We start from the raw sequence: 23,619 nt of genomic DNA on the forward strand, positions 1-23,619 counted from the left end.
GAGACTGTTCACAGACCTCACGGAGACTGCTCTTCTTCTGGGGAACCCCAGAAGAAGAACAAGAACAGAAAAACAGTAGAAGAAACGTAGAAGAAGAACAGTGTATGTTCGAAATATCGGCAACTCTCGCCCTGAGGCAATTTCCTTCATAGTAATGTATAGGCAGTTTCGCACGGGATGCCCGCTTTTGTCAGGTCAGGTTAGGTTAGGTTGGGTTAGGTAGCCGCAAAGCAAAGTAAACAAGGAAACAAAGAAACGATTAGCATTGTGAAAAATAACACTGTTCCTCCTACGATGAAACTCCCGCGTCATCATCATTAACATAAAGGTGTCGTTGTTGTTAGCACTTTGCCGTGTAACAGGCTCCTAACCAGCCTTCATTCTGTATGACATATAGTTCGGATTTTATGGAATATACTTGGAATCGCACCACTAGGTGTGCACTGCCGATTCTTGGGTTGTTCTTAGATATATGTACTAGTTCTCTGTCGCGATTAGTGAAAATGGTAGGCGTAAGCCATGCTGTGACAGTTTACATTGACGTCAACGACGTGTACGCCCCGGCTTTCTCTTGAAATCCAATATCCCTTTGTGCACGGTATCACGGTACCACTTATCAACAACAACAACAACAACGACTTTATTTTGAGATGATGGGGAGTTTCATCGCCTCTACCCCATTGCTGGAGGCGATGTGGGGAATGAAATAATGAGACACTTATGACAATATGAACCGAGGTCCGATGGTGTCCAAACAGGTAAAAGAAGTGCGTTTAGGGCAAAGCGTTGGTGAGCTGGATTTGGGCCCGGAGAGTGCGATTCGGGAAGGTCACTTCGAGTATCACTTATCACTATCACGATATGGAGGTATCACGGTATCACTTTGTGCAGTACTATAGTTATGCTAAAGCGTGTTACGCGTCGAATATCTGTTTTTAGAGTGTTGAGTACGCTGTATTGAAATTGTACAGCTCAAGTGTACTGACACATTAACACACACATGTGTGACACATTAAATATCCTGATCAGAGCAAATATTGTAAGCATAGAAGTGTCCAACAAGGATATATGCAATCGTTAACTTCATGCCATAAGACATATAGGGAGGTTGTGTGAATTGAGGTAGAGCAAATAATAGGCACATTGCCATTCCCCAGAGGCCTCATGGTATGCGAAACACCGTTAGTGCGGAAGTATGGTACCTTCATAATGGTGTCCGAGTCTGCCAATGCCTGTTTTGCCAAGTAACGCTCTCGCTTGATCTTCAACTCTAGTTCGCTTGGAATGTCAGGAACGAGCACGTCTATTAAGCGACATACTCCGAATACGACGTGCTGCAAAAAACATGTAGCATGCATAAGTCAACATACAGTGTGTGACACTTTGTCGGAAAGGAACAAGGAAAAAAGATAGGGAACACTCACACTGAGAGTGTTGTTAGAAACACTGGCGTTAATTAACGCAACACACAGCAACAGCCTCATCTGGACTTGCAGAAACACGGCCATCTATTGCTATTGTGCGAAAGGCCTGATAAGGCCGCTCACACGTGGCGCTGTGAGGAAAAACAAATTCCACTAGGTAGCAAATGACAGTATTCCTGCAAAGCCAGGCAGGGCACCCAACTTGGATAGGGAGTGCTAGGGATGTTTGGGCACGTTGTACAGAACATGGACAGGGTATAGGGATGGCATGGGTTGGGCACAGGTCAAGTGTTCGTTGATTTAAACGATTTTTCTAAGGTTTGACCTTGTGAACCTTGAATTTTCTGACAATATGCGTTGTAAGTACCGCTGACGTTGCATTTGCATGCGGAATTTGGGACTCGTAAAAGGCATGACGTCGTGGCATTATACCCACCTCGAATATTATGACAAAGGCTAAACGAACTGCCAGCAGCTTCCAATAAAATAACGTCCAATTTCCTTCAGGATCTCGGTGATCTCGATACCTGGAAAGATCCAGAGCAACACGAGAATGTTTAGATAGATGGCATGCCCTTTTCACCGTGACAAGAACTCCTTCGTAGTCAACTTTTACGGCCATGAAGAAGAATCCGATCATCCTTACCTGCAATGTTGCGAAAGCGTCCCATTCGGAGCGACAGCGAGCGTAAAGTTGATGTAACCTTCAAGGTTGAAGTTGTACTCGTACCGGTAGACAGTCCTTGTCAAGAAATCCGATGTGAACGCGATCAAGAACGCCTGAAAATAGAACAGCGTATTACAAAACGGGTACTCTCTCTTAAAAAGAAAAGAAAAAAGGAAAAAAAAGGAGTGAAAATGAGGAGTAATCCGAGCTTCTATGGTACCCTAGACTGCATTTACGTACTCCCCATTATAGTCCCCTAACCCCGAAATCTACCCCCCAGAACTGCAAACTATACACTTTTAAAAATGAGTTTGACCACATAGCACACTCCTAGCCAACCATCGTCTCGAATGATATCGTTATCTGCCCTGATTTGTTGAAAACGGCAGGCGTACGCCTTTTTGTGACAATTATGAACAGCATAAGTGTCACAAAAAGGCGTACGCCTCCCTTTTCAACAAATTAGGGCAGAAAACGATATCATTAGAGAATATGGTTGGCGAGGAGCGTGCTATGCGGTGAAGTTCATGTTTAAGAGTGTATTCTGTATCATTATGCACGGGCATAATAGTACAAAATAGGCTCCGCCTCCCGCTTTCACCAAATCAGGGGCGAGAACGTTGTCATTCGGGATGATGGTTGGCTAGGAGCGTGCTATGTGGTCAAACTTATTGGCGGTCAACAACGGCGAGCCGATCCTGCCAATACCCCCCGCCCCCCCCCCCCCACCCCACCCCGCCCTCATTTTTAAGAGTAATCAGCAAATGTTCTCCTGACTGCAGCTATCTACGTAAATCTGCGCTTTTCGTTAATTTCATGAAGTAAGGCTATAGTATAACTTAGCTATCCTAGGAATTTTCCACCAACACAAAGAGGGAGAGAGAGAGGGGAAAAAAAGGTTATTTCTCGCGAAATTGTGCCCTATGCACGTCGCAAGATTTTATATCATTCGACATATCGCGGTTGACGGTTTATGACGGTACATGAATTATGTACTTGGGAGTCTTATAGAACACAACGTGATATACGGTCCCCACTCTGTCACATTCCTTTACTCCCGTGCATTTAATCCAGAAAGGGACTATTTTTTGTGGCAATGCATTTAGTCCCCCCAAAAGGAGTAAAAATCATCCTTTTTTTTTTCTTCTTGTAGTGTAAGCACAAGGATATAGATCTCTCGCTCACGTTTGTGATCACAGCGATCCTGGTGAGAAGCTCAAGGATTGTGAACCAGACACCGATGTTCTGAGCCCGCTCCGGCACACAGCGTCGAGTCTCGCAGACGAACTTTTGGGCATCCAATCGGATTTCAACCCAGTTGTTAAGAAGAGCGAACAAAGGTGCTAGCGGAAAGGCGGCCACGAAGATTGTGATGAAGCCAAACTGTAACACTGCAGAAGGGAAGGAAGTGACACGGGGAAAGGTCACGTGAAGAAGTTAGTTCCGACGGGAGTGTACGTACCCATTTCGAGGTACTCTTGGAAGAGACCCTCGTTTTGAATCAGCTGATAATCTTGCTCCCATCGTGACTGGGCTACATCGCTGATAAACTTTGTCTTGTGACGATGCCACCAGGCTTTAATTTTGCTGTCGGCGAAGAACACTGATTACCTTCGTGAGTTTAACGCCAGCAACAACAACAACAACAAATAAATCGTGACCATATGACATGGGGTGATTCACCGCTGGAGAGCAGTATACACTACCCATTACTGAATTGATTATTTTCTTTTACTTGTTTATCTTTTGTTCTTTTCTTTATTTCTTTTTTTTTTGTGTGGAATAGTAAGTCGACATGCCGTTTGGCTTACATTTTCTCATTTTTTTTCTTTGTTCTAATAAATATATCCCCCCACTCATTGCACGCGAAACATTAGATGTGAGATATGAGAATTAAAGTTATGTACAAGGAGCACAACAATTGAGCTGTCCACCACGGATGCGTTACGCCGCTCAAAAGGAAGATGAAGAAGAAAAAAAAAACGCACATGAAAGAAGCACCAACGGTCCTCGAGATACAGAGTATGACTTTACAGCGCCAAGGCTACGGTAGTGCGGCATATAAGGAGGACATGCGGCATGCTGAACGAAAGACAATTTCGTCTTCTTATTTTCCTGCGGAAACGCAAGAAGAATGCGGTATACTTCCAGTACTTACGGTACTAGTATCTCCTGAGCATTGTTGATGATTTGCTTGCCAACCATAATGATTGCTAGCTGTTGTGCCAGTTCGCTCAGGCAGTCACTCCCGCTACACTGAAGCAAAGAAGGAAAAACAAAGAGTGAAGTTCTGTTTTAGTGTGTATACACTGTATTTTGTTTATGTGTATATAGACGCGGTGTGGCCTGCCCACCCTGTGAAGAGTGCTTCACCATAAACAAGTAAGACATGAGGCGAAGAATACGTTCAGGTGCTATGTAGGAGTGCATGCATATCACGCAACTACTTCAATAACTTACTTGCAATATGCAATAACTATGCAATAACTTACTTCTTCATTGCGGAGACCAAGAAGGTGTGAATAGTGACCAGGATAGCCCACAAACCTGCAGTGATTAGATGGCTCAGTCAAGAACAGTTACCGTGCCCGACAGGACATTAGTTTTCGCAGTTTAGCTCAACACACAGTTATATAAACTTCGCAATAACGAGACGTACCTTCCCTTGAAAAATGCGATGTAAAAAATGGACGAATAGAAGTTTACAAACTGGAACAGAAACACTTTGAAGATGAGGTTGTTCTCGAAGTCTGTCTGAGTCCGGTGCATTTCTGAAGCAGGAATAAGAAGACATCATCACTCGTAGTGTCACTATTTCTTCGTTAAAAAAACTTCAATAATAATAATAATAATAATATATGTATTCGAATATATGACCTGCACTCTAAAAACTGAACTTCACCGCATAGCACGCTCTGCGCCAACCACTGCCACGAATGATAGGGTTATCTCTTCTGATTCGAAGTGATAGGGAGGCGTACGCCTTTTTGTGTCAATTTGGATATATGATAATTGACACAAAAAGGGCGTACGCCTTCCTCTTTTTTCGAATCAGAAGTGATAACCCCATCATTCGTGGCAATGGTTGGAGCTGAGCGTGCTGTACGGTGAAGTTCAGTTTTTAGAGTGTGCCGTAGTACAGGACGATGCAGTTTAGGAATAGTCTTCGTGAGCGGCGCTGTGTTCGTTATATCTACGAAGTTCTTTCCAACCCTATTCCTCGTTTAGAGCCTTGGCTAAGCCACGGTAACACAACAAAAGAGTGCGCATGCGCAGGCGACTCACCCCACTGCGTAAGGCGCAAAGCGAGCCTTTCGTACACCTTTCCCAGGATCATGATGAAGATGAGGTTAACCAGGGCACCGGAGGAACTGGCGATCACGGAAGCAACTCCCTTGAATGACTTGCTACGGAACATGGGAATGGAGACGAGGACACGGTAGATGATCACGGATACCATAAACACTAAGACGAGGATGAGCTGCGAGGAACAAGGACAGGGAAGTGGTAGCAGGAATGGCCGTGGGTTCCATACAAGCATCATGTTACCATGAGGAGTAGAACTGCGAAGCCAGCCGCGATTCTTTTCTTGCGAATGCGAGCCGGGAACGAGGGTTCCTTGACACCCGTGATTGGATTGCGCTCGATGCGTGTTGCTTTGGCGGCGAATTCTGGACGAGGCCTCTCCTGTTGCAGTTAACGATAGATGAACAACAACAACAACAATAAATGATGGAAAAGTGATTGTGACAGGGATTGAAATGGTAACCACGTGTACGTAATTATGGATTTCGATCTTTTTCAGACTGTTTTAGACTTTGAGACACATACGTTTTTCATTAATTGTTATGGTTGTCATTCGAAAAAAAAAGGGGGGGAAGTGATGCGCGACGACGCACGCCCAGAATGCACTGCGCTCATCGGGCGCTCTTGCATGCACGGAAGGGTGTAGGAGCGTCTACTCCACTCCTCGCACCTGCTACACTAATAAATTTGGAGGCAAAAATAGTCCTACTAGGCACCGTGTTGTGCATCAATTTAATAAACAGACGACCTATTTAGGAAGTATTGGGCGAAGAGATGCGGATTTCATGGGTTTCTTTTCTTATTGTTCTTCAAGGGAAGCCACTATATTTAGAGCGCTCTACTTAAAAAAATTGCGATGTGGGTTGTAAATTTTATTTGTTCCAACTTTACTACTGCGTGTAGTATGTAGGGGACTACGTCTGTAAACTGTAGAACTAGTAGGGTAGGGCATCGCTAACACATTCGAAGAAAGCTCAATGAAGCGTACGGTCTCCTCCTCTTTAAAAAAAAGGAAAGAGAAGAAAAAAGAACGACTACAGGACGGAACTCTTGTTTCTACTTTCTTTTGAATGACAGTAGCTGACTTTACAAGCAATTTTAAGAGTAACGACAACAACAGCAACTACATCTTGACAATGAAGTGGGGAGGTTTTTCTCTCATTTTCCCATAAGCACCTTGAATTATGATGCAGTTTCCGGTGTAATATTACACTCGCTCGTGGCTGTAATGTAACGACATTCTTTTTGATTGGTGATTAGGGAGGGATATCGCATTCTCTTACCTCCTCCTCCTCGAAATCCATACAATCCCAGTGATGAGACAGACTCGCCGACTTCCGTTTCCAGTACTCGAGGAAACTCACGGCTGTAAGAGTTGCATCGGTTGCAGAAGGGTGCAATTGTACTGTAATGCGAGGGTAACCTACCCCAAAATGAAACAAAAATGGCGTAGAACACAGTACCCGGATGGTCGAACAGGTACGTAAGCTTTGTAGAGATGCATAAGTCACTAAGGTACCAATAGCTGCAACCGTAGGACTCATCGCACTTTGGACACATTTTATAGCGCATTCCGCTGTGGCAGAGTTCGTTTCTAGTCGGGAAAAAAAGTTTCATATTTGGTTCACGCTTTTAGATAACGTCTTAACATAATCACATATTGACTGAGTACATACTTCAAAGATTTGACATAATTGAATCTTACGTGGGTGCATCCTTGCTGACGGTGATAATTCCATACAAGAATACTATCAGTCCTACGACCGCGGCTGGCAGGAGCCACCCTGTATAAAATCCTGCAAAACAGACAAAGAATGAGTTTGATAAGCACTTTGATGACACGGTAAATGTGGTTCATCGCAATAAGTGAAATTAGCGAAATGAGCCCATTATTTCGATATCAAGATGAATTGCCCAGTGAAAGGATCTATTTTATGGTAATACCGCATCGCAATGCTTACCTAACCACGCAAAATAGATGCCTATTTTCTCTCCAAAATATTCTCTGATGTGGTCCAGTGGTTGGTACTTGTACCAGCACGACCATTTGGCCCAGTATTCGAAAAGAACCTGCCTTTTGTTGAGCGAACTGGGCGCCATGTAGTACTGCGGTTTCCGAAATGGACCCTAAAATGCACAAAGCACGTTCTCAGTCGCCGGAATGTCGCGCACTCTAATTACAGAAGGCGTATATTGGCATTTAGAAACTTCAGTACAACTCAAAAACGCCAAGTAAGTATGCTTGATGCGCCCTGTGCAACAGCGCCAATTCAGTGTGAGTAAACGTGTGTAATGCGCGATTTCAAAGCCTGGGTTGTTTTAAATCGCTGGCGAGGTGTATGATACTAAAATACCTGTTCTATGTGTCTAAGTCATGCAACAATCTAACAGAACGTGTGCTTGTAATGGGTAAACATGTTGACAGGCTTTGCCTATTCATGTAGTCACTGTCGTGTTGCGCGCTCTACATGATCCGTCTTCCTTTTGGATTGGAATGGATTGCTGTCTTCCCGAAGTGTGCATCACGACCTACTCTATACTAGAGACCTGGACAGCTGGCGATCCCCTTATGGGAGAGGCGGGTCGTGGGTTAGTTACGCTGGTGACCGCTGCAAGCGCCACATAGCATTATTGGGGAGAGGGAATCACCCTTGCCACCGCCTTTAGTCTGCTACGCAGGGATACGGGATACACAGGCTGTTGCTAAGCACGCGCTATTATCTCTCTTATACTGCTTCGTCGTTGTCAACACAGCCTACCATACATCGCCGCGGTTTCGACAAGTCACGTGGTAACGAATAGTGCGAGCTAGCGCCAAATCCCATAGCCAGGCGGCGATTGCCAGAACTACTACCCCGGTGCTGGGAGCATTGCGGATGTCCAGGTCTCTAGTATAGTAGTAGGTCATGGTGTGCATCTAAGGAACGCCGAAGATCCCGCTTTACAAACATCACAGTAATCACAGCAGCCCAACATTTTCCGCTAAAAGGCTGGACGGGAGCATATCACGTGGTTGCTTCTCCTGCATACACTGCGCCATTGCAGTGAAAGCACGCTTTACAGGAGACCGCCACGGAAGGACGGACGGACTGGTGTGTCTACACGCCCGACTATAGCATGCATGCTGGACGAATACGTACATCGTGTAGGGGAAACGCCGCTGTGTAAACTTCTTCCTCGATGAGCCTGTCGATGCCGATCTGCGCTTTCCGTCTCTTGCCGTATTGCGCCGTTTGTAAAATTTCGTAGACGATACGCACTCGCTGCGTCGTGGTGAAGTACTCCTCCTGGTTCTCACTACCTAGGAACCTACAAGAAAACATTATAATGACTCACATGTCTCCCGTAGCTTAGCTGTATTTCGTAACAAGCGTTCGAACGACAGGGGATGCTTTGACACCTCAGGGCTCAGCTGTAATGATAGGCCACGCCTCTATTTGGACACGTTGAATGCAGATCGCGTAATCTTGCAGGCTCAAATAGCACATCTTGATTAAAAAAAAAAAGAAAGCAAGCGAGCTGGTGGCAGATATCCATAACGAAAACCCGAGACTAAGGGAAAATAAATAAGAAAGGACGCACACAAACACAAGTCTCAAACACAGCTGAGGTTTTAGTGCACCGCCCGAAGGTATACAGCGTGTTTCACCTAAAGTGATAAAAAATTCAAACTGGCGACGTACTCGCCGGAGGATTGTGGGGACTTCGGCAATTACCTTTTGGAAACTTTTGCCGACATTGAATTGAATTGAATTGATTTAAACTTTACAATGCTTAATGAACAGTACAGTTTTTACAGATGGAAGACCCAGAGGGAAAAGTATCCCGGTTAAAGGGTCTTCCGTGTGACATACCAAGACATTTAGGAAGGCTTTAGACAATTTTTAATTGAGGGAAATTTATTTTTTCAATTGAACTTTGAAAATTGCCAATCGAAACTAACTTTTTTTAAAACAAAAATATGAAGTCCTCCACGGAATGTTGTCGCAGAGAAGATCGCACGGAAGACGCGGGGAGGGGAGCAAGTGTCCCCGCCTCTTCTTTTACCTTTCTTTCCCTCGCTTTGACCTTGATACTAGTGACAACCGTCTTATCACAAAGACGGCGAAACAAATGAAGGCGGTGACGCTTCCTCCGCTAGACGCACATTTCGCGCGCGCTTCTTTGCGAAAATCAAGCAGGCGGGGCCAAAGCGTAATTTTTACTAATTTTATTCGACTATTTCTGTTGCGATACTGTGCATAGTTTTTGTTGGGTCTGCGGTTATCCGTTGAGGACTTCATATTTCTGTAAAAGAGAAGTGAGGTTCGCTTGGCAATTTTCAAAGTTCAATCGGAAAAAATAAATTTCCCGCAATTAAAAATTGTTGTCCATAGCCTTCCTCAATTGTGGTAAAAGTTTCCAGAAGATAATTGTTGAGAGTCCCACAATCCTCCGGCGAGTACGTCGCAAGGTAGAATTTTTTTGTCACATTAGAAACCCCCTGTATACAGAAACAGCAAGATCACGGTGGGAGTGGGGAACAACTTCCCCAAAGAAGTTCCGACGGTCAGACAAAACATTGCTCCCACAATTGATAAAAAGGGTTTCCCTCAAAAACCTTTGATAGTTTCGTTTCTTATTCTTTCATTTTCTTTTCTTGGTGGGAGCAGCAGGGCTCGTTAGGTGGCATGATAGGCTGCTTCCCGATATTTTTTATCTAGCCAATCAATAAACCCATTAATTTTTTTTTGTTTCACGTTTGCATTGTTAATCGTGAGTAGAAGCGCCCATTTTCAAGTCTGTTAACACGACTGTTTTGCACACATGCCACATTTTGATATATGATGCTCCCCGCCGTAGACCTCGTAATCATGAACGCCATCTTCTTGTTATTTTGCGCCCTGCTATCTCGACTGCTGTGTTTACCCGTGCATTAGAGCTAATTGGGTGCCAAGTACAGCGGCTCTGAGCGATGGACTAGCATTATATCGCATTCTCCATTCCTTCGCTGCGATCGATGAAAACCTAGCGCTATGTTCCAACAGTTGCATGTCATGTATGCGGGCTTATTGGTGATGAACATGCGTTTACGTTTTAAATTGATATTAATTAACCACGTTGACTAATGCCTCACCTGTCCAGCTTGGACTTTTTGAAAGTGCAGGTGTAGTAGTCGAGAGGTCTGTTTGGAATGTCCGAGTCCATTATGTTTGGTATCCTAAGCAGGCTGAGCAGATTGGCTGACCAGTTGACGCTGGGGTTTGGATGGGCCTGGGCGGGGTGTAGACATGGCGATCACTCATCTCGAGGCATCGTACTACGGTACCTGAAGCGGTGCACGCACACACAGCTCCTCGGCGTATTGAACTAGAACGGCCCACGGGGCTGATAGTTTGATGAAGTGAACTGTCTTGCGTTCGCCTTCCACCACTTCCTGATGGAAAAGTCCACAGATTAAAAAAATAGGCTGCATTAAACTGGGAACAGCCGTTGTTAACAAAATTAGCTTTATCAATACGCGACACGAATGCAGAGTCCCATACGCTCTTACAACAGTACTTCACCGCATAACACGCTTTACGCTAACCATTCCATAGAATAGCACCGCTATCACTCCTGATATGCGGGAAGTCCAGGACATACGCCCCCTTTTAACGTCACTGCATACGTGTCGCAAAGAAGCGTGCATCTCATACACTCTTAAAAATGAACTTAACCACATAGCACGCTTCTGGCCAACCATCAGCCCGAATGACAACGTTCTCGCCCCTGATTTGTTGAAAACGGGAGGCGGAGCCTATTTTGTACCACTATGCACGGCACAGAATAGGCTCCGCCTCCCGTTTTCAACAAATCAGGGGCGAGAACGTTGTCATTCGGGATTATGGTTGGCTAGGAGCGTGCTATGTGGTGAAGTTCATTTCTGAGAGTGTATTTTCAGCAAGGGGTGCGTTTTGCGGTGAAGTTTTCAGGGATGTATTACGCATTCTTGATAATGGACTTCGCCGCATAGCACGCCCCTAGCTAACCATCATCTCGCCCCTGATTTGTTGAAAACAGGAGGCGTACGCCTTTTTTTCTTACAGTTATGTACTGCATAATTGCTACATCATCGTGCATCGGGATGAGGGAGCGTACCATGCGGTGAAGTTCATTTTGAAGAGTGTGTGACAAATACATTTATGAGTATGATCCAGGCATTTGAAAGAATTAAATAATACCCTAGCCACATTGCAGACTTAATTCAGTTCTTCAGTAACTTATCAGTGTGTTAGTTGTCAGGTAACTCCCCCTGTACTTTTGTTTTTACTTTTTTTTTAGAATCGCATATCGATTTAACAATATCTTAATCACAACTAAACTGTATCTTTTAGCTGTTAATTCTTGAACTGTGTTGGGACTGTACTACAGGGCTTGTCCTCACAGTCCCGCTTTGTGTACATTTTTGCAATATAGACTAAATAAAGATTACCAAAGATTAATGCATTAAACGGAATGGCATTTACTTCACCTCCTAACCAACCATCATCTCGAATGGCATCGTTCTTTCCCCCTGATTTGTTGAAAACAGGAGGCGTACGCCTTTTTGTGGCAATTATGAACTGCACAACTGTCACAGAAAACGTGTACGCCTCCTATTTTCCATAAATCAGGGTAGAGTACGATGTCATTCGAAATTTTGGCTGGACTACAGATGAAGTAACGGCCATTCCGCAAACGGCCGTAAGTTTGCCGTCTGACTACACTCTTAAACATGAACTTCACCGCATAGCACGCTCCTAGCCAACCATTATCTGGAATGATATGGTTATCTGCCCTGATTTGTTGAAAACGGGAGGCGTACGCCTTTTTTTTGTGACAATTATGAACAGCATAAGTGTCACAAAAATGGCGTACGCCTCCCGTTTTCAACAAATCAGGGCAGATAACGATATCATTCTGGATGATGATTGGCTAGGAGCGTGCTATGCGGTGAAGTTCATTTTTAAGAGTGGAGGGTATAAGTTTGCCGTGCGGCTACACTCTTAAAAATGAACTTCACCGCATAGCACGCTCCTAGCCAACCATAATCTCGAATGATATCGTTATCTGCCCTGATTTGTTGAAAACGGGAGGCGTACGCCTTTTTTGTGACACTTATGCTGTTGCTTATGCTATCTCACAAAACGGACGTACGCCTCCCGTTTTCAACAAATCAGGGCAGATAGCGATATCATTCGAGATTATGGGTGGCTAGGAGCGTGCTGTGCGGTGAAGTTCATTTTTAAGAGTGTAGGGTATAACAGTTTAGGGTCTAACAGATAAATGTAGAATAAAAATGAACTGTATTAAGAACACACACACACAAACACAGAAGCGCGCAAAGGTACCTCTTCCATGTCGAGCCCAGCCTTGCGGAGGTTGGCCATGAATGTTTGTCTCCATCCATCGTGCTTGTTCATCCGTACTCCTTCGCTGTCCTCAAAGACCAGCATGAAGTCTGCATTTCATTGCATTGCATTTTAGCGACCTCTGCCTTTCGTCATTAAAAGCGACTGACCGATCCTTCGCTTCCCATCCCTGAAGTAGATGCCGGACGGTTCGCCCTCGACGGGGCCCATCACGAGGCCACGGTCGCTGCCTGGAGATTCCGCATCCTTAAAAGATAAAAAAAGGAATAGTTTGAAAACGCTCAACGAGCCCGTTTGCTTGGGGGTGGTATGAGGTGGTTCGTATCCGATGTGTGCCGAGGGTCTCCAAGCAAACGGGCTCAGCAAACGGGTTGAGTGAGGCCAGGAGACAAGTTAAATACAGCGCGTTACGTTTTTCACCTATGTACATTTGCCTATATCAGGCACGGCTGTTCCTACATGAGATAGCTGAGCATTAGGGCTGTCCGAATATTCGGATTTTTCGAATACCGAAGCGAATATTGCATATTCGATTCCGATTTCGAAGCGAATATCGAGTTCTATGTTCAATTTCAAATCGAATCTCTGTCTCTTCGAAACGGAATACATTCGAATTGTCGAAGACATTGCACGAAGAGCCGCATGCACGTGCGTGTGTGAACATGTTCTGTTCTACAGAAAGCTATTCGCTTCGGTTTAATAACTATATTCCTTTCGGGTTTAAAATTACTATCCGCGCTTCTTTGCCATTTTTTACCTTCGTTACATTTCCATTTTACCACACCACATAGCACGCCCCTAGCCAACCATCATTTCGAATGATATCATTCTCTGTCCTGATTTGTTGAAAATGGGAGGATGCGCCAACTGGGATACATTATGCATGCCCCAGATAGGCGCCTCCCTCTGATTTGAGGAAGTTGGGACACATAATGATATCATTCGGAATGGTGGTTGGCTAGGAGCGTGCTATGCGGTGAAGTTTTGTTTCAGCGGTGTAGGCCAGGGTGATCTCCTTCCAGGCCGAGACTGATTGATGACGCGGGTTCATATCCCGGCACCGGCTGTGCTGCCTGAGATTTTTCTTACGTTAGTTCTTATAGTACACATTGAAGTCGGCCCAGGACACATACTAACTCCCCTACCCCGCACCACCACTCATATCCTATCTCCACATGTCCACGTCTAACGGAACGTCTAACGCGGAATCTAAAAAAAAACAAAAACAAAAAAACACACATCCTGCTTCCCCCATGTTCATGTGATTCTCGGAGTGGCTTCCCCGAAATGCTTTCATGTACTGCAAGCAAGCACACAGTACAGTCGGCGTTGCCGACATATCGATCGATTCCAGACTTTTTACGATTCCTCTCACGTCAGATTTATGCTTAATGATTGATTGATTGATACCCACATCCGATGAACACTTCCTCCTCATATTCATTGCTATAAAGGCATCGATCACGCGTAATGAAGAATCCTGGGAACAAAAAAGCAGACGACCGCGCGCATAGATCCGCGTGTCATTCTCTCCTGTTTCCATGCCCAGACTACTCGGGTGATGGATTTCTTCTAGTAGATGCTCTAATTTCTTTTCTTTTTTAGTGTTATAACCTCACTTATTACATTTCATTTTCTTCGTCAGGAGCACCGGGATTTTAGCGCATTGTTCAAAGTGCACTCTACGTGTCGTTATTGACTTCTGCAGCCATTCCTTGAAGCATTGAAAGCGTTTTCATTGTATTTCAGCGCACCATGAATTTTCTTTTTGTCCAGCTCACTAGGCTTGCGTCATGACCAGCACGTGCTTAAACGATGGCTATAATCACTGTACTTATGCAGACGTGGTTCGCTTTCTTCCGCCGTTCTTCTTTCTTTTTTCTTTATAAGACCCGGAGTAGCTTGTCGCGCAGTGAGCGGATCTCAATTTCTTTCTCCTATCATCATCATCTTCTTCTTCTTCCGCTACACTGCACGAACTGAGGAACTGTCTTGATACAACAGGTGCATGCAAGCGGTGACAGTGAATGTATGACGCCGACAAGCACTCTAGTGAGAGCCTTTAAAAGTGGATCGAACTGAAGTTCCCTTGTGTGACCGCGAGTGGATTTGACACTTTTGAAAGCTTAGATTAAGCTTTGTTCGATAGGAAGGTGGTCGGTGCTCCGGGCATTACTGCCCGTGTTCGTCGCCAGGTGACGAAGTTGCCCACCACCCTTTCCTCCTTGCTGTTAATGCTTAGTTGCGAAGCCTAATCGAACGTAAGCTTCCTTCATATACCTTCACTGGGGTTGAAAGCACGTGGCTCACTGGTTTCCGTATATAGCGTGCACTTTATGAAATCAGTTGCGATTCAATATAAAGCGCCTATATTAACCCGCACAATATAGCAGTCAAATATCAAGTAGTTTTTGTATTTAGATAATATTATTTTGTGCAGTATCGTTTCGAGTTATCCTTGAGAAGATGTATAACCAACCAATAATTATCATCGTGTAAGTGGCTCAGACACTAATCAACAAGTTAACTATGGAAGAACCGTCGGTGTCTATGACACGCTGCGCTTATTATTATTATCATCATCATCATCATCACCACCATCACCATCACCACCACCACCGCCACTACCAAAGTCAATTTGTCGTACATGAAGGCAATTGATGTTCTGAGGCTGGAACACACAGAAGGACAAATACATACAAAGCCTCGAGAGCCTAAGAATTTAATGTGTGTATGAGTGAGAAAACATGTAAGAGTGAATGTGGGATGAGTGAGAGAGTGGTTGGTTTGTCCTCTAAGCTGACGCACCCTTAGAAGTCGCTGGAGAGGTGTGTTAGCTTAGCTCAAGTGGTAAGAGCCCTGGACCGGTAATCCAAAAGATGTGGGTTCGAGTCCTACACCTGGCTAACCTTTTCAGTGACTTTCTTCTCATTATCAGCTTGTCGTTTTAACTAAGGAACGCGAAACTTTTCCCTCTGATGGTTACACAGACGTTGTGTGCAGAACAGAGGGAGGAAAATTGATCCAATTGAATCCTTGTCAACATGGCTCGGCACGCGCGCCGCAAGAGAAGGCAAGACAAAATATGTGCGAGAGGCTTCGATAAGTAGGACAGCGAAATCCGGTTGCGACGTCAGCTCAAACAAACCCGAGACGAGACGGCTACCCCTTTGTAACCATAGTAACAACGGATTGCCGGGCTGTTCATGCTGAGTCCTTTGCTTCGAATGTTTCCGTTGAAGGATCTCTACGAGTAAGTGGACAGGGATATTCGCTTCGCGCTCACTTTCGTGCAGGCGAGTCATTCGTTATCCACGAGGCTTTTCCTTCATTCATTTCTCTGCAGGTTGCTGTTATATTATTCGTTGTCATGGTAACACGCACGTGCCGTTGGATGACCTGTTGATTTGTTTTCTGTCCGTTCTGTGTTGTATCTGTCTAGTTATTTATGCCTTGTTGGTATGTCTACACGGTAAGAACAAAAATTGTTAGCAGTCATAGCGTTCTGGGTTAAAAGGGCGCTAAGGTGCAAACATTTCGTCTTGTGGAATAAGGGATGCCGTCTCGTTGACAGGAATACGAAACGATCGGGATTCATTCGGATAAGGTGCTTAAAATAGACGACTTGTAAAACTTGCAGCGCCATCTGTTCGACATATTAGAGAGCCTGTGGGAATCGTGGGAAATAGGTTCTTTCGCATATGATGATCTGGGCAAAACAATATTTTCTGTGTTTCACTGTTTCATACACTACAAAAATAGAACTTTACTCGAAGAGAGAGAGAGAGAGAGAGATAAAGAGGGGGCGTACGCCTTTTTGTGTCAGTTTGGATATATATGACGAAAAGGCGTACGCCCCGCCCTTCTCTTGGAATCAGTAGCGATAATCCTATCATTCGTGTCAATGGTTGGCGCTCATCGTGCTATACGGTGAAGCTCTGTTTTTAGAGTGTATAATTTCATTTCTTGTGCATGGGAATCGATATCTGATTGTTATGTGAATGGAAGACGCGCGCAGGCAGCAAAGCTGCGGATAACGTAGCTCCCACACTGCACCGCGCGGTTTCGCGCGATCCTCCTGGAATTTATGCAAGTAGTCTACGCGTTTTCGCCACCAATTCTCCGCGATGATTTTACACCTTATCCGCACCGCCGTACAGGCTTTTCTTTATCATTCCAGCATGTATCTTTGTCAACTAAACAATATAGCGCTTACTGACACGAGCTGAAAAAAAAAAAAAAAAAAGGCCACTAACAGCACCTCTTACGTTGCGATTGCACTGCCAATCGAAGTTGTGAATAGTCTATCAAAGAAACAGAACATGACAACGAATGGGCTGTCTTTATCCAACATATAGGAGAGTTACCCTTCTTTTTTACTCGAGAAGGTCTGTATCATATCCTCGTCTTCCAGCTGGCACCAATGACGCCAATCTCCCATGTCAACTCAAATTCACGGTAGAAGGTAATGGAACAGCCTGCGTGCAGATGCTATGAGTACGGGGCAAGTCCGATCTGCAGGAGAGCTTTTGTTGTAGTAGTGTCTTTTGGCTACCTTTGCCGAATGGACAACGCAACAGCCCGAGGAAAGGCTGCATATCTGCTCCACTTTTCTCCTGTTTTATGGTCACTACACTTCCTTGATGCATGACGAACCTTGACGACGAATTTCCATTATTTAGATAGATATATAGTTGGTTAATTTTTTGGTGAATGGATGACAAAAGCTACGTAACAAAGGTATGTGCATAAGGATTGTTGATTATGTCTGCGTGTCAACCCACCATGCCTCTCGAGAAAATGCCGCCATATTGGCAGGGAGATCGCTTTGCAATGTAACAGCGGCACCGCATATTATTGGAACTCGATTGCAAACTGGCAGCACCATCGTCAATGCCAGCACAATATCTTTAATAAGCTGCGCGATTGTATATTAACCGCTATAGTTTGCGATTCTGTTTGGTATTCTAGTTTATTTAAATCATGTACATCACTTACCGGCATTAAACAAACCTATTAATAGTTTATCATTTGTCGTCCATAGCTTACAAATCCGGCAAACGCTTACGGAAGCTCTTCAAATAAATCCCCGAAACGGCCGCTACCGCTTGTAACAAATTGCGAGCCAAAAATGATAAAATATTACTGCGGAGATTTACAAAACTGCAGCTTGTTGCAGCGACGACCGCGCACGAAAACACTGGAAACTGGACACGGGAAACTGCATTCAAGGCACCGTTTTATACACCGTACATGAAAACGTAGGTATACTTATCTTTTACGTTCCACTGACGTTTTAATTCGGGCAATCTGACAACAGCGGTCATTTTGTGCGTCCGAAAACGGCCTGTTTTCAACAAGTGCTGCTACAGACAAGACGATCGCACCTGACTGCATTGCGTAGTGCAACCTGCGTTTCTGAGCAAAACCGCATAAAGTTGCCTGCTGCAAGCTCCCTTTGTATTTCAGTTTGTTGCCGTATAGCTATCAGTCACTCATAAGAACGCCTACCAGCTGCTTTTTTTTTCTTTTTCTTTTTGTTGTCACATAGCGACCTTCCTAGCAAAGCAAAGCGGAAGAGCAGTTCAGTGTTTACCGGTGTTTGCACTACACAGTATTAACATATAAGGCTTCATAAAACACTCGCTTTTGAGAGCATTATGAAAGAGAAAAAGTCTGTCGATAATCAGTGTTTTCAAATTTTATAACTGTATGGGAAGTTGGGGGTGTTGATGACGGAAAATGATAGATGAAGCTGCGCGACGAGAGCACAGGCCTCACCTCAGACCAGTTCTGGGCCTTACAAACACACTCTAAAAACTGAACTTCACCGCATAGCACGCTCTGCGCCAACCATTGCCACGAATGATAGGGTTATCGCTTCTCATTCGAGAAGAGAGTTAGGCGTACGCCTTTTTGTGTCAATTATCATGTATCCAAATTGACACAAAAAGGCGTACGCCTCCCTCTCTCCTCGAATCAGAAGTGATAACCCTATCATTCGTGGCAATGGTTGGCGCAGAGCATGCTATGCGGTGAAGTTCAGTTTTTAGAATGCAAAAGAATTGCTCGCACAGACAACAAACTTCACCATACACTCTTAAAAAGGAACTTCACCGCATAGCACGCCCCTCGCCAACCATTATCCCGAATGACAACGCTCTCTCCCTTGATTTGATGAAAACGGGGGCGTACGCCATTTTTGTGGCAACTACGAACTGCAGAGTACCACAAAAATGGCGTACGCCCCCCGCTTTCAGCGAATCAGGGGTAGGAGCGATGTCACTCAGAATGATGGTTGGCTAGAAGCGTGCTATGCGGTGACGTTCATTTTTAAGATGGTGGTGGCGACGTTAGGAGGGGAAGCCTCAACCTACAATCTTAAAACACAACTTCACCGCATAGCACGCAGCTGCCCAACCATCATCACGACTTTCATCCTTCTATCTCCTAATTCGCTGAAAACGCCTTTTGTGACACTTATGCAGTTACGATAATTGTCACTAAAAGGCGTACGCCCCGCGCTTTCCACAAGTCAAGCGTGACGAAGGTATCACTCTGCATGTACAATGGTGCTATACTGTGAAGTTCTGTTTGATGAGTGTACAGCACGGTGAAGCAACGGGCCGCAGAATTGAAGGGAGGAAGTGGCCGCACCAGAAGACATCCACCGCACGCGTGATGAGATCATGGCGGTTCGCCGAGTCCGACATACGGACCATCGCGCGTGTCACACACTCTTAGAAATGAACTTCACCACATAGCACGCTCCTAGCCAACCATCATCCCGAATGACAAGGTTCTCGCCCCTGATTTGCTGAAAACGGGAGGAGGAGCCTATTTTGTGCCGTGCATAATGACACAAAATAGGCTCCTCCTCCCGTTTTCAGCAAATCAGGGGCGAGAACCTTGTCATTCGGGATGATGGTTGGCTAGGAGAGTGCTATGCGGTGAAGTTCATTTTTAAGAGTGCAGGCATATTCAAAAACACATTTTTGACCCGTCATTTTGACGTGCACAATATATATAGGCACAAGTTAGGCCTCAGAATTGCACGCTGATGGTTAGAAACTACTACGCCATCAACTACATCCAAGTGCAATCTCCAGCAATTCAGGGCAGATTCCGCGGATTTTCGCGCCGTGTCTCTTATTGTGAACGAAGTCCGAGCCCGCCACTTCCAACAGGAGAGAAATGTGCGGTCCGAACAGTGGAAGCACCGATCTTTTTCACCACGCGGAGAAGGCTCAAGCGTTACATCAGCGGGCAAGGTGATGTCCATTTCGCTTCCTGGGATCGAGAACGAGGACTTCTCGTCGATTAACGTACGAAGAAGCAGCCCATCACCGGGGATTATACGCAACTCTGATTCATCGCTTGCGAGACGCCATGAAGGCCAAACGACGAGCTCTACTCCGGAAGGTAATCCTCTTTCATCGGGACAATGCGTCCCTATAGACCGTGCTGTTGTATAGCAATGACTGCCATCCACTCCTACGGCTTTTCTCTGGTCAACCATCCACCATTCCCTCCAATGTTCGCCCCATCGGACTTCCATCTGTTCCAACAACTCTCTGGAACTCTCTGGTGTCCACTTTCGCAGTGATGTTGACGTCATTGACACCGCGTGACGCGTTTTTTTTTTTTTTGGGCGGCGAAACTTCCGATATCTTTTTTATCTTCACGGAGATCCAATCTTCACATCATTGTTGTGTGGACGTTGGCAAGGACTACGTCGAAAAGTAACATTAGTTCGTTCGCCTTGGCCGCCTCGTTTTGGGTCAGGCTGACAATTTACTGAACGCCCCTTGTTGCGGAGGGGTCATTACGTGGCGTACGCCCCGCACTCTTGAAAATGAACTTCGCCGCATAGCACGCTCCTAACCAACCATAACCTCGAATGATATCGTTATTTGCCCTGATTTGTTGAGAACGGGAGGTGTACGCCTTTCTTGTGACACTTATGCTGTTCATAATTGGCAAAAAAAATGCGTACGCCTCCCGTTTTCAACAAATCAGGGCAGATAACGATATCATTCGTGATGACGGCTGGCTAGAAGCGTGCTGTGCTGTGAAGTTCGTTTCGAAGAGTGCGGATAGGCAAAACGTCATGGTACCGGTACATAAGCAACACCTCGTCAATGACTGCTAAACAAAAACGGTGTTTGATTTCCTTCATTTCCATTTGGAGTTCGTCTACGCAGACCTATTACGGAGCACGTTGCGTACCCTGCACATTCGTGATTGCAAGTATACATTCCTCTTTTTTCTTATGCTTGTTGCTCGCTGAGACTGCCATCATCCTTGGATGTTATTGTGGCAACAGGTGCTCGAGTCTCATCAAACTGTCCTCGTACGAGCTGCAGCAGCTGTGAACGGCGTTCATGGGGGCTTTTAGTACCCCCGGATTGCTAAACCCGTAATGACGAAGTAGTAATCTTATAAGAAAGCAAACAACGCTAATATGAGACTGCTATACAACCCGTTTTTCTTTTCTTTTTTCTTTCCTGACGCACGTATCTTAGGCATCGGTCTACATATATACTGTCGCCGTCGACGCATACAATCTAAGGAAAAAGGGAGTATTTTTTACTCCTTTTGGGGACTAAATGCATTGCCAGGAAAAATCCCTTTCATTAGTAAATGCATGGGAGTAAATGAATTTCACAGAGTGGAGACCGCATTTTACGCTCTGTTCTAGCAGTCCCGGTTACATAATTTGTTGGCATGCATGAAAATAATTTGAATCAAACCGTCAACCGTGGTGTATCGAGTGATATAAAATCTTGTGACATACATAGGGCATAATTTGCGAAGAAAGTATGTGCAAGAGGGAAAAGCGAATGTCATTCGCTTCACGTACTGCTATTTGGTTTCATTGTGTGACACGGAATGAATGTCATTCACTGCGAATGTGAGTCGCTGTGAATGACATTCAATTTGTCGTGTGACAGGGGTATAAGTGCCACATTACAAGAACACATAGAATTATACTATATTTATCGAGTCTCATTTGTCATCCCGCTATATATATATATATAATAAAGATCAGAAGTGGAGACGGTGCTTCTACAGGACAAGGAATAAAAGGGGAACTTTATTAAAAACTAAGAGGGAGTATTCGACGTTTCGACAGCAGCGCTGTCTTCAACAGGAATGGGATATTATGGTTAGGGCAGGGTATGGTATGGGTAGGGCAGCACACGTGCTTTGTCACGTGTCACGGGCAGCACACGTGTCTTTGTATGACAAAGCACGTGTGCTGCCCTCTCCCCTTGTACGTATTCCCCTCTCATTCTTTGCAGTTGTCTTGCAGTTACCATAATATCCCATTCCTGTTGAAGACAGCGCTGCTGTCGAAACGTCGAATACTCCCTCTTAGTTTTTAATAAAGTTCCCCTTTTATTCCTTGTCCTGTAGAAGCACCGTCTCCACTTCTGATCTTTATTGAATACCTTTATTTTTCGTGGTCAACCGCATTCGTTTATTTCAACTTATATATATATATATATATATATATATATATATATACATATATAAGATCTAACCTGACTACTGGCATGAGGAATGTGTTTTTAAAGGAAAACTTATTAAACTCAAGAACGGAATAAGAGCTGCTGCTTCACACCTTAGTAAACACCACAGTTTAGTAATATACATCACCGTACGAGCAGGATGAATGTTACTCGAGAAACTTTAGGTACGGAATAGTATATGTACCATATGCGTCTCCAAGACTCATGAAAGGCGGAGGAAGAATACAATATGCACGAACCTAACGGCAGGACCTCTGGCCTTCTCGCTTGTGCCACCCAGCTGAGTGGCCTCCCTTGCACCCGATATAACGCGGCTCGTTGGCCCAGCCTCAACTTTCATTGCTTAGAAAAAAATTACAACCCAGATCTGTCTGGTAACATTGAGAGTCTCCAGTGATCAACACATTATTTTCTTCAAATCATGCAGATTCTCATGTTTCTCTTGTTTGGAATTTTCAGAAACGCCCGCATCTTCCCCGGGAGGAGGTTTGGCCGCCTATACGACAAACGCAATTCAGATGAGAAGGACGAAGCGGTCACCTGTTACAGGTGAGGTTTCGCGCACGTATGACGTGTTAACAAGCAGGTGGTGGGCTCAGACCCGACAGTAACGTTAGCATAACGACCTTTAAAAGTCATCGCGATTCATCTGCTCGCTCTGCCTTGACAACGGCCCCCACTCTTAAAAATGAATTTCACCATTTCACCGCTTAGCACGTTCCTAGCCATCCATCATCTCGAAGGACATCGTTATCGGCCATGATTTGTCGAAAACGGGAGACACACGCCTTTTTGTGGCAATTATGAACCGCATAAGTGTCACGAAAAAAGCTTACGGCTCCCGTTTTCCACAAATCAGGACAGATAACGATATCATTCGTGATGACGGCTGGCTAGGAGCGTGCTATGGCATCGTTCGTTTCCCTGATTTGCTGAAAACGGGAGGCGTACGCCATTTTTGTAGCATTATGCCGTCCATAATTGCCTCAAAAATGGCGTACGCCCTCCGTTTTCAATCCAATCACGTGAGAGAACGTTGTCATTCGGGATGATGGTTGGCTAGGAGTGTGCTATGCAGTGAAGTTCATTCTTAAGAGTGTGCACTCTAAAAACTGAACTTCACTGCATAGCACGCTCGGCGCCAACCATTGTCACGAATGATAGGATTATATCCTCTGATACGAGTAGAGAGGGGGCGTACGCCCCCTCTCTCTTCGAATCAGAAGCGATAACCCTATCATTCGTTGCAATGCTTGTCGCAGAGCGCGCTATGCGGTGAAGTTCGGTTTTTAGAGCTTATTACCACTTTTACG

General features: G+C 44.9%; 1 protein-coding gene and 1 long non-coding RNA gene across 5 annotated transcripts in view; one reads left to right on the forward strand and one right to left on the reverse strand.

Annotated features, from left to right (window-relative positions):
• The window catches only part of LOC135369810 (uncharacterized), a 57,570-nt gene that overhangs the window by 26,747 nt on the left and 7,204 nt on the right, over positions 1 to 23,619 (forward strand). Inside the window, exon 2 of the long non-coding RNA XR_010415129.1 lies at positions 22,766 to 22,855. This is a non-coding gene — a long non-coding RNA (uncharacterized LOC135369810). The remainder of the gene's footprint in view (positions 1 to 22,765; positions 22,856 to 23,619) is intronic.
• The window catches only part of LOC135369809 (anoctamin-7-like), a 40,532-nt gene that overhangs the window by 3,035 nt on the left and 13,878 nt on the right, over positions 1 to 23,619 (reverse strand). For 2 of the 4 annotated variants that reach the window (XM_064603346.1, XM_064603347.1), the window contains 19 exons: positions 12,920 to 13,016; positions 12,750 to 12,859; positions 10,706 to 10,813; positions 10,514 to 10,650; positions 8,538 to 8,706; positions 7,359 to 7,524; positions 7,103 to 7,193; positions 6,825 to 6,991; positions 6,681 to 6,763; positions 5,641 to 5,778; positions 5,377 to 5,572; positions 4,751 to 4,862; positions 4,584 to 4,638; positions 4,250 to 4,347; positions 3,554 to 3,678; positions 3,277 to 3,482; positions 2,071 to 2,204; positions 1,861 to 1,951; positions 1,203 to 1,334 (listed from right to left, as the gene is read on the reverse strand). In XM_064603346.1, coding sequence (XP_064459416.1) covers positions 1,203 to 1,334; positions 1,861 to 1,951; positions 2,071 to 2,204; positions 3,277 to 3,482; positions 3,554 to 3,678; positions 4,250 to 4,347; positions 4,584 to 4,638; positions 4,751 to 4,862; positions 5,377 to 5,572; positions 5,641 to 5,778; positions 6,681 to 6,763; positions 6,825 to 6,991; positions 7,103 to 7,193; positions 7,359 to 7,524; positions 8,538 to 8,706; positions 10,514 to 10,650; positions 10,706 to 10,813; positions 12,750 to 12,859; positions 12,920 to 13,016 — 2,415 coding nt within the window. Of the gene's footprint in view, positions 1 to 1,202; positions 1,335 to 1,860; positions 1,952 to 2,070; positions 2,205 to 3,276; positions 3,483 to 3,553; positions 3,679 to 4,249; positions 4,348 to 4,583; positions 4,639 to 4,750; positions 4,863 to 5,376; positions 5,573 to 5,640; positions 5,779 to 6,680; positions 6,764 to 6,824; positions 6,992 to 7,102; positions 7,194 to 7,358; positions 7,525 to 8,537; positions 8,707 to 10,513; positions 10,651 to 10,700; positions 10,814 to 12,749; positions 12,860 to 12,919; positions 13,017 to 17,137; positions 17,249 to 17,325; positions 18,151 to 23,619 lie in introns of those variants that run through there. The other 2 variants (XM_064603348.1, XM_064603349.1) reach the window with 2 other exon arrangements.

The sequence above is a fragment of the Ornithodoros turicata genome, chromosome 10, assembly GCF_037126465.1.
Source record: "Ornithodoros turicata isolate Travis chromosome 10, ASM3712646v1, whole genome shotgun sequence".
Lineage (NCBI taxonomy): Eukaryota > Metazoa > Arthropoda > Arachnida > Ixodida > Argasidae > Ornithodoros > Ornithodoros turicata.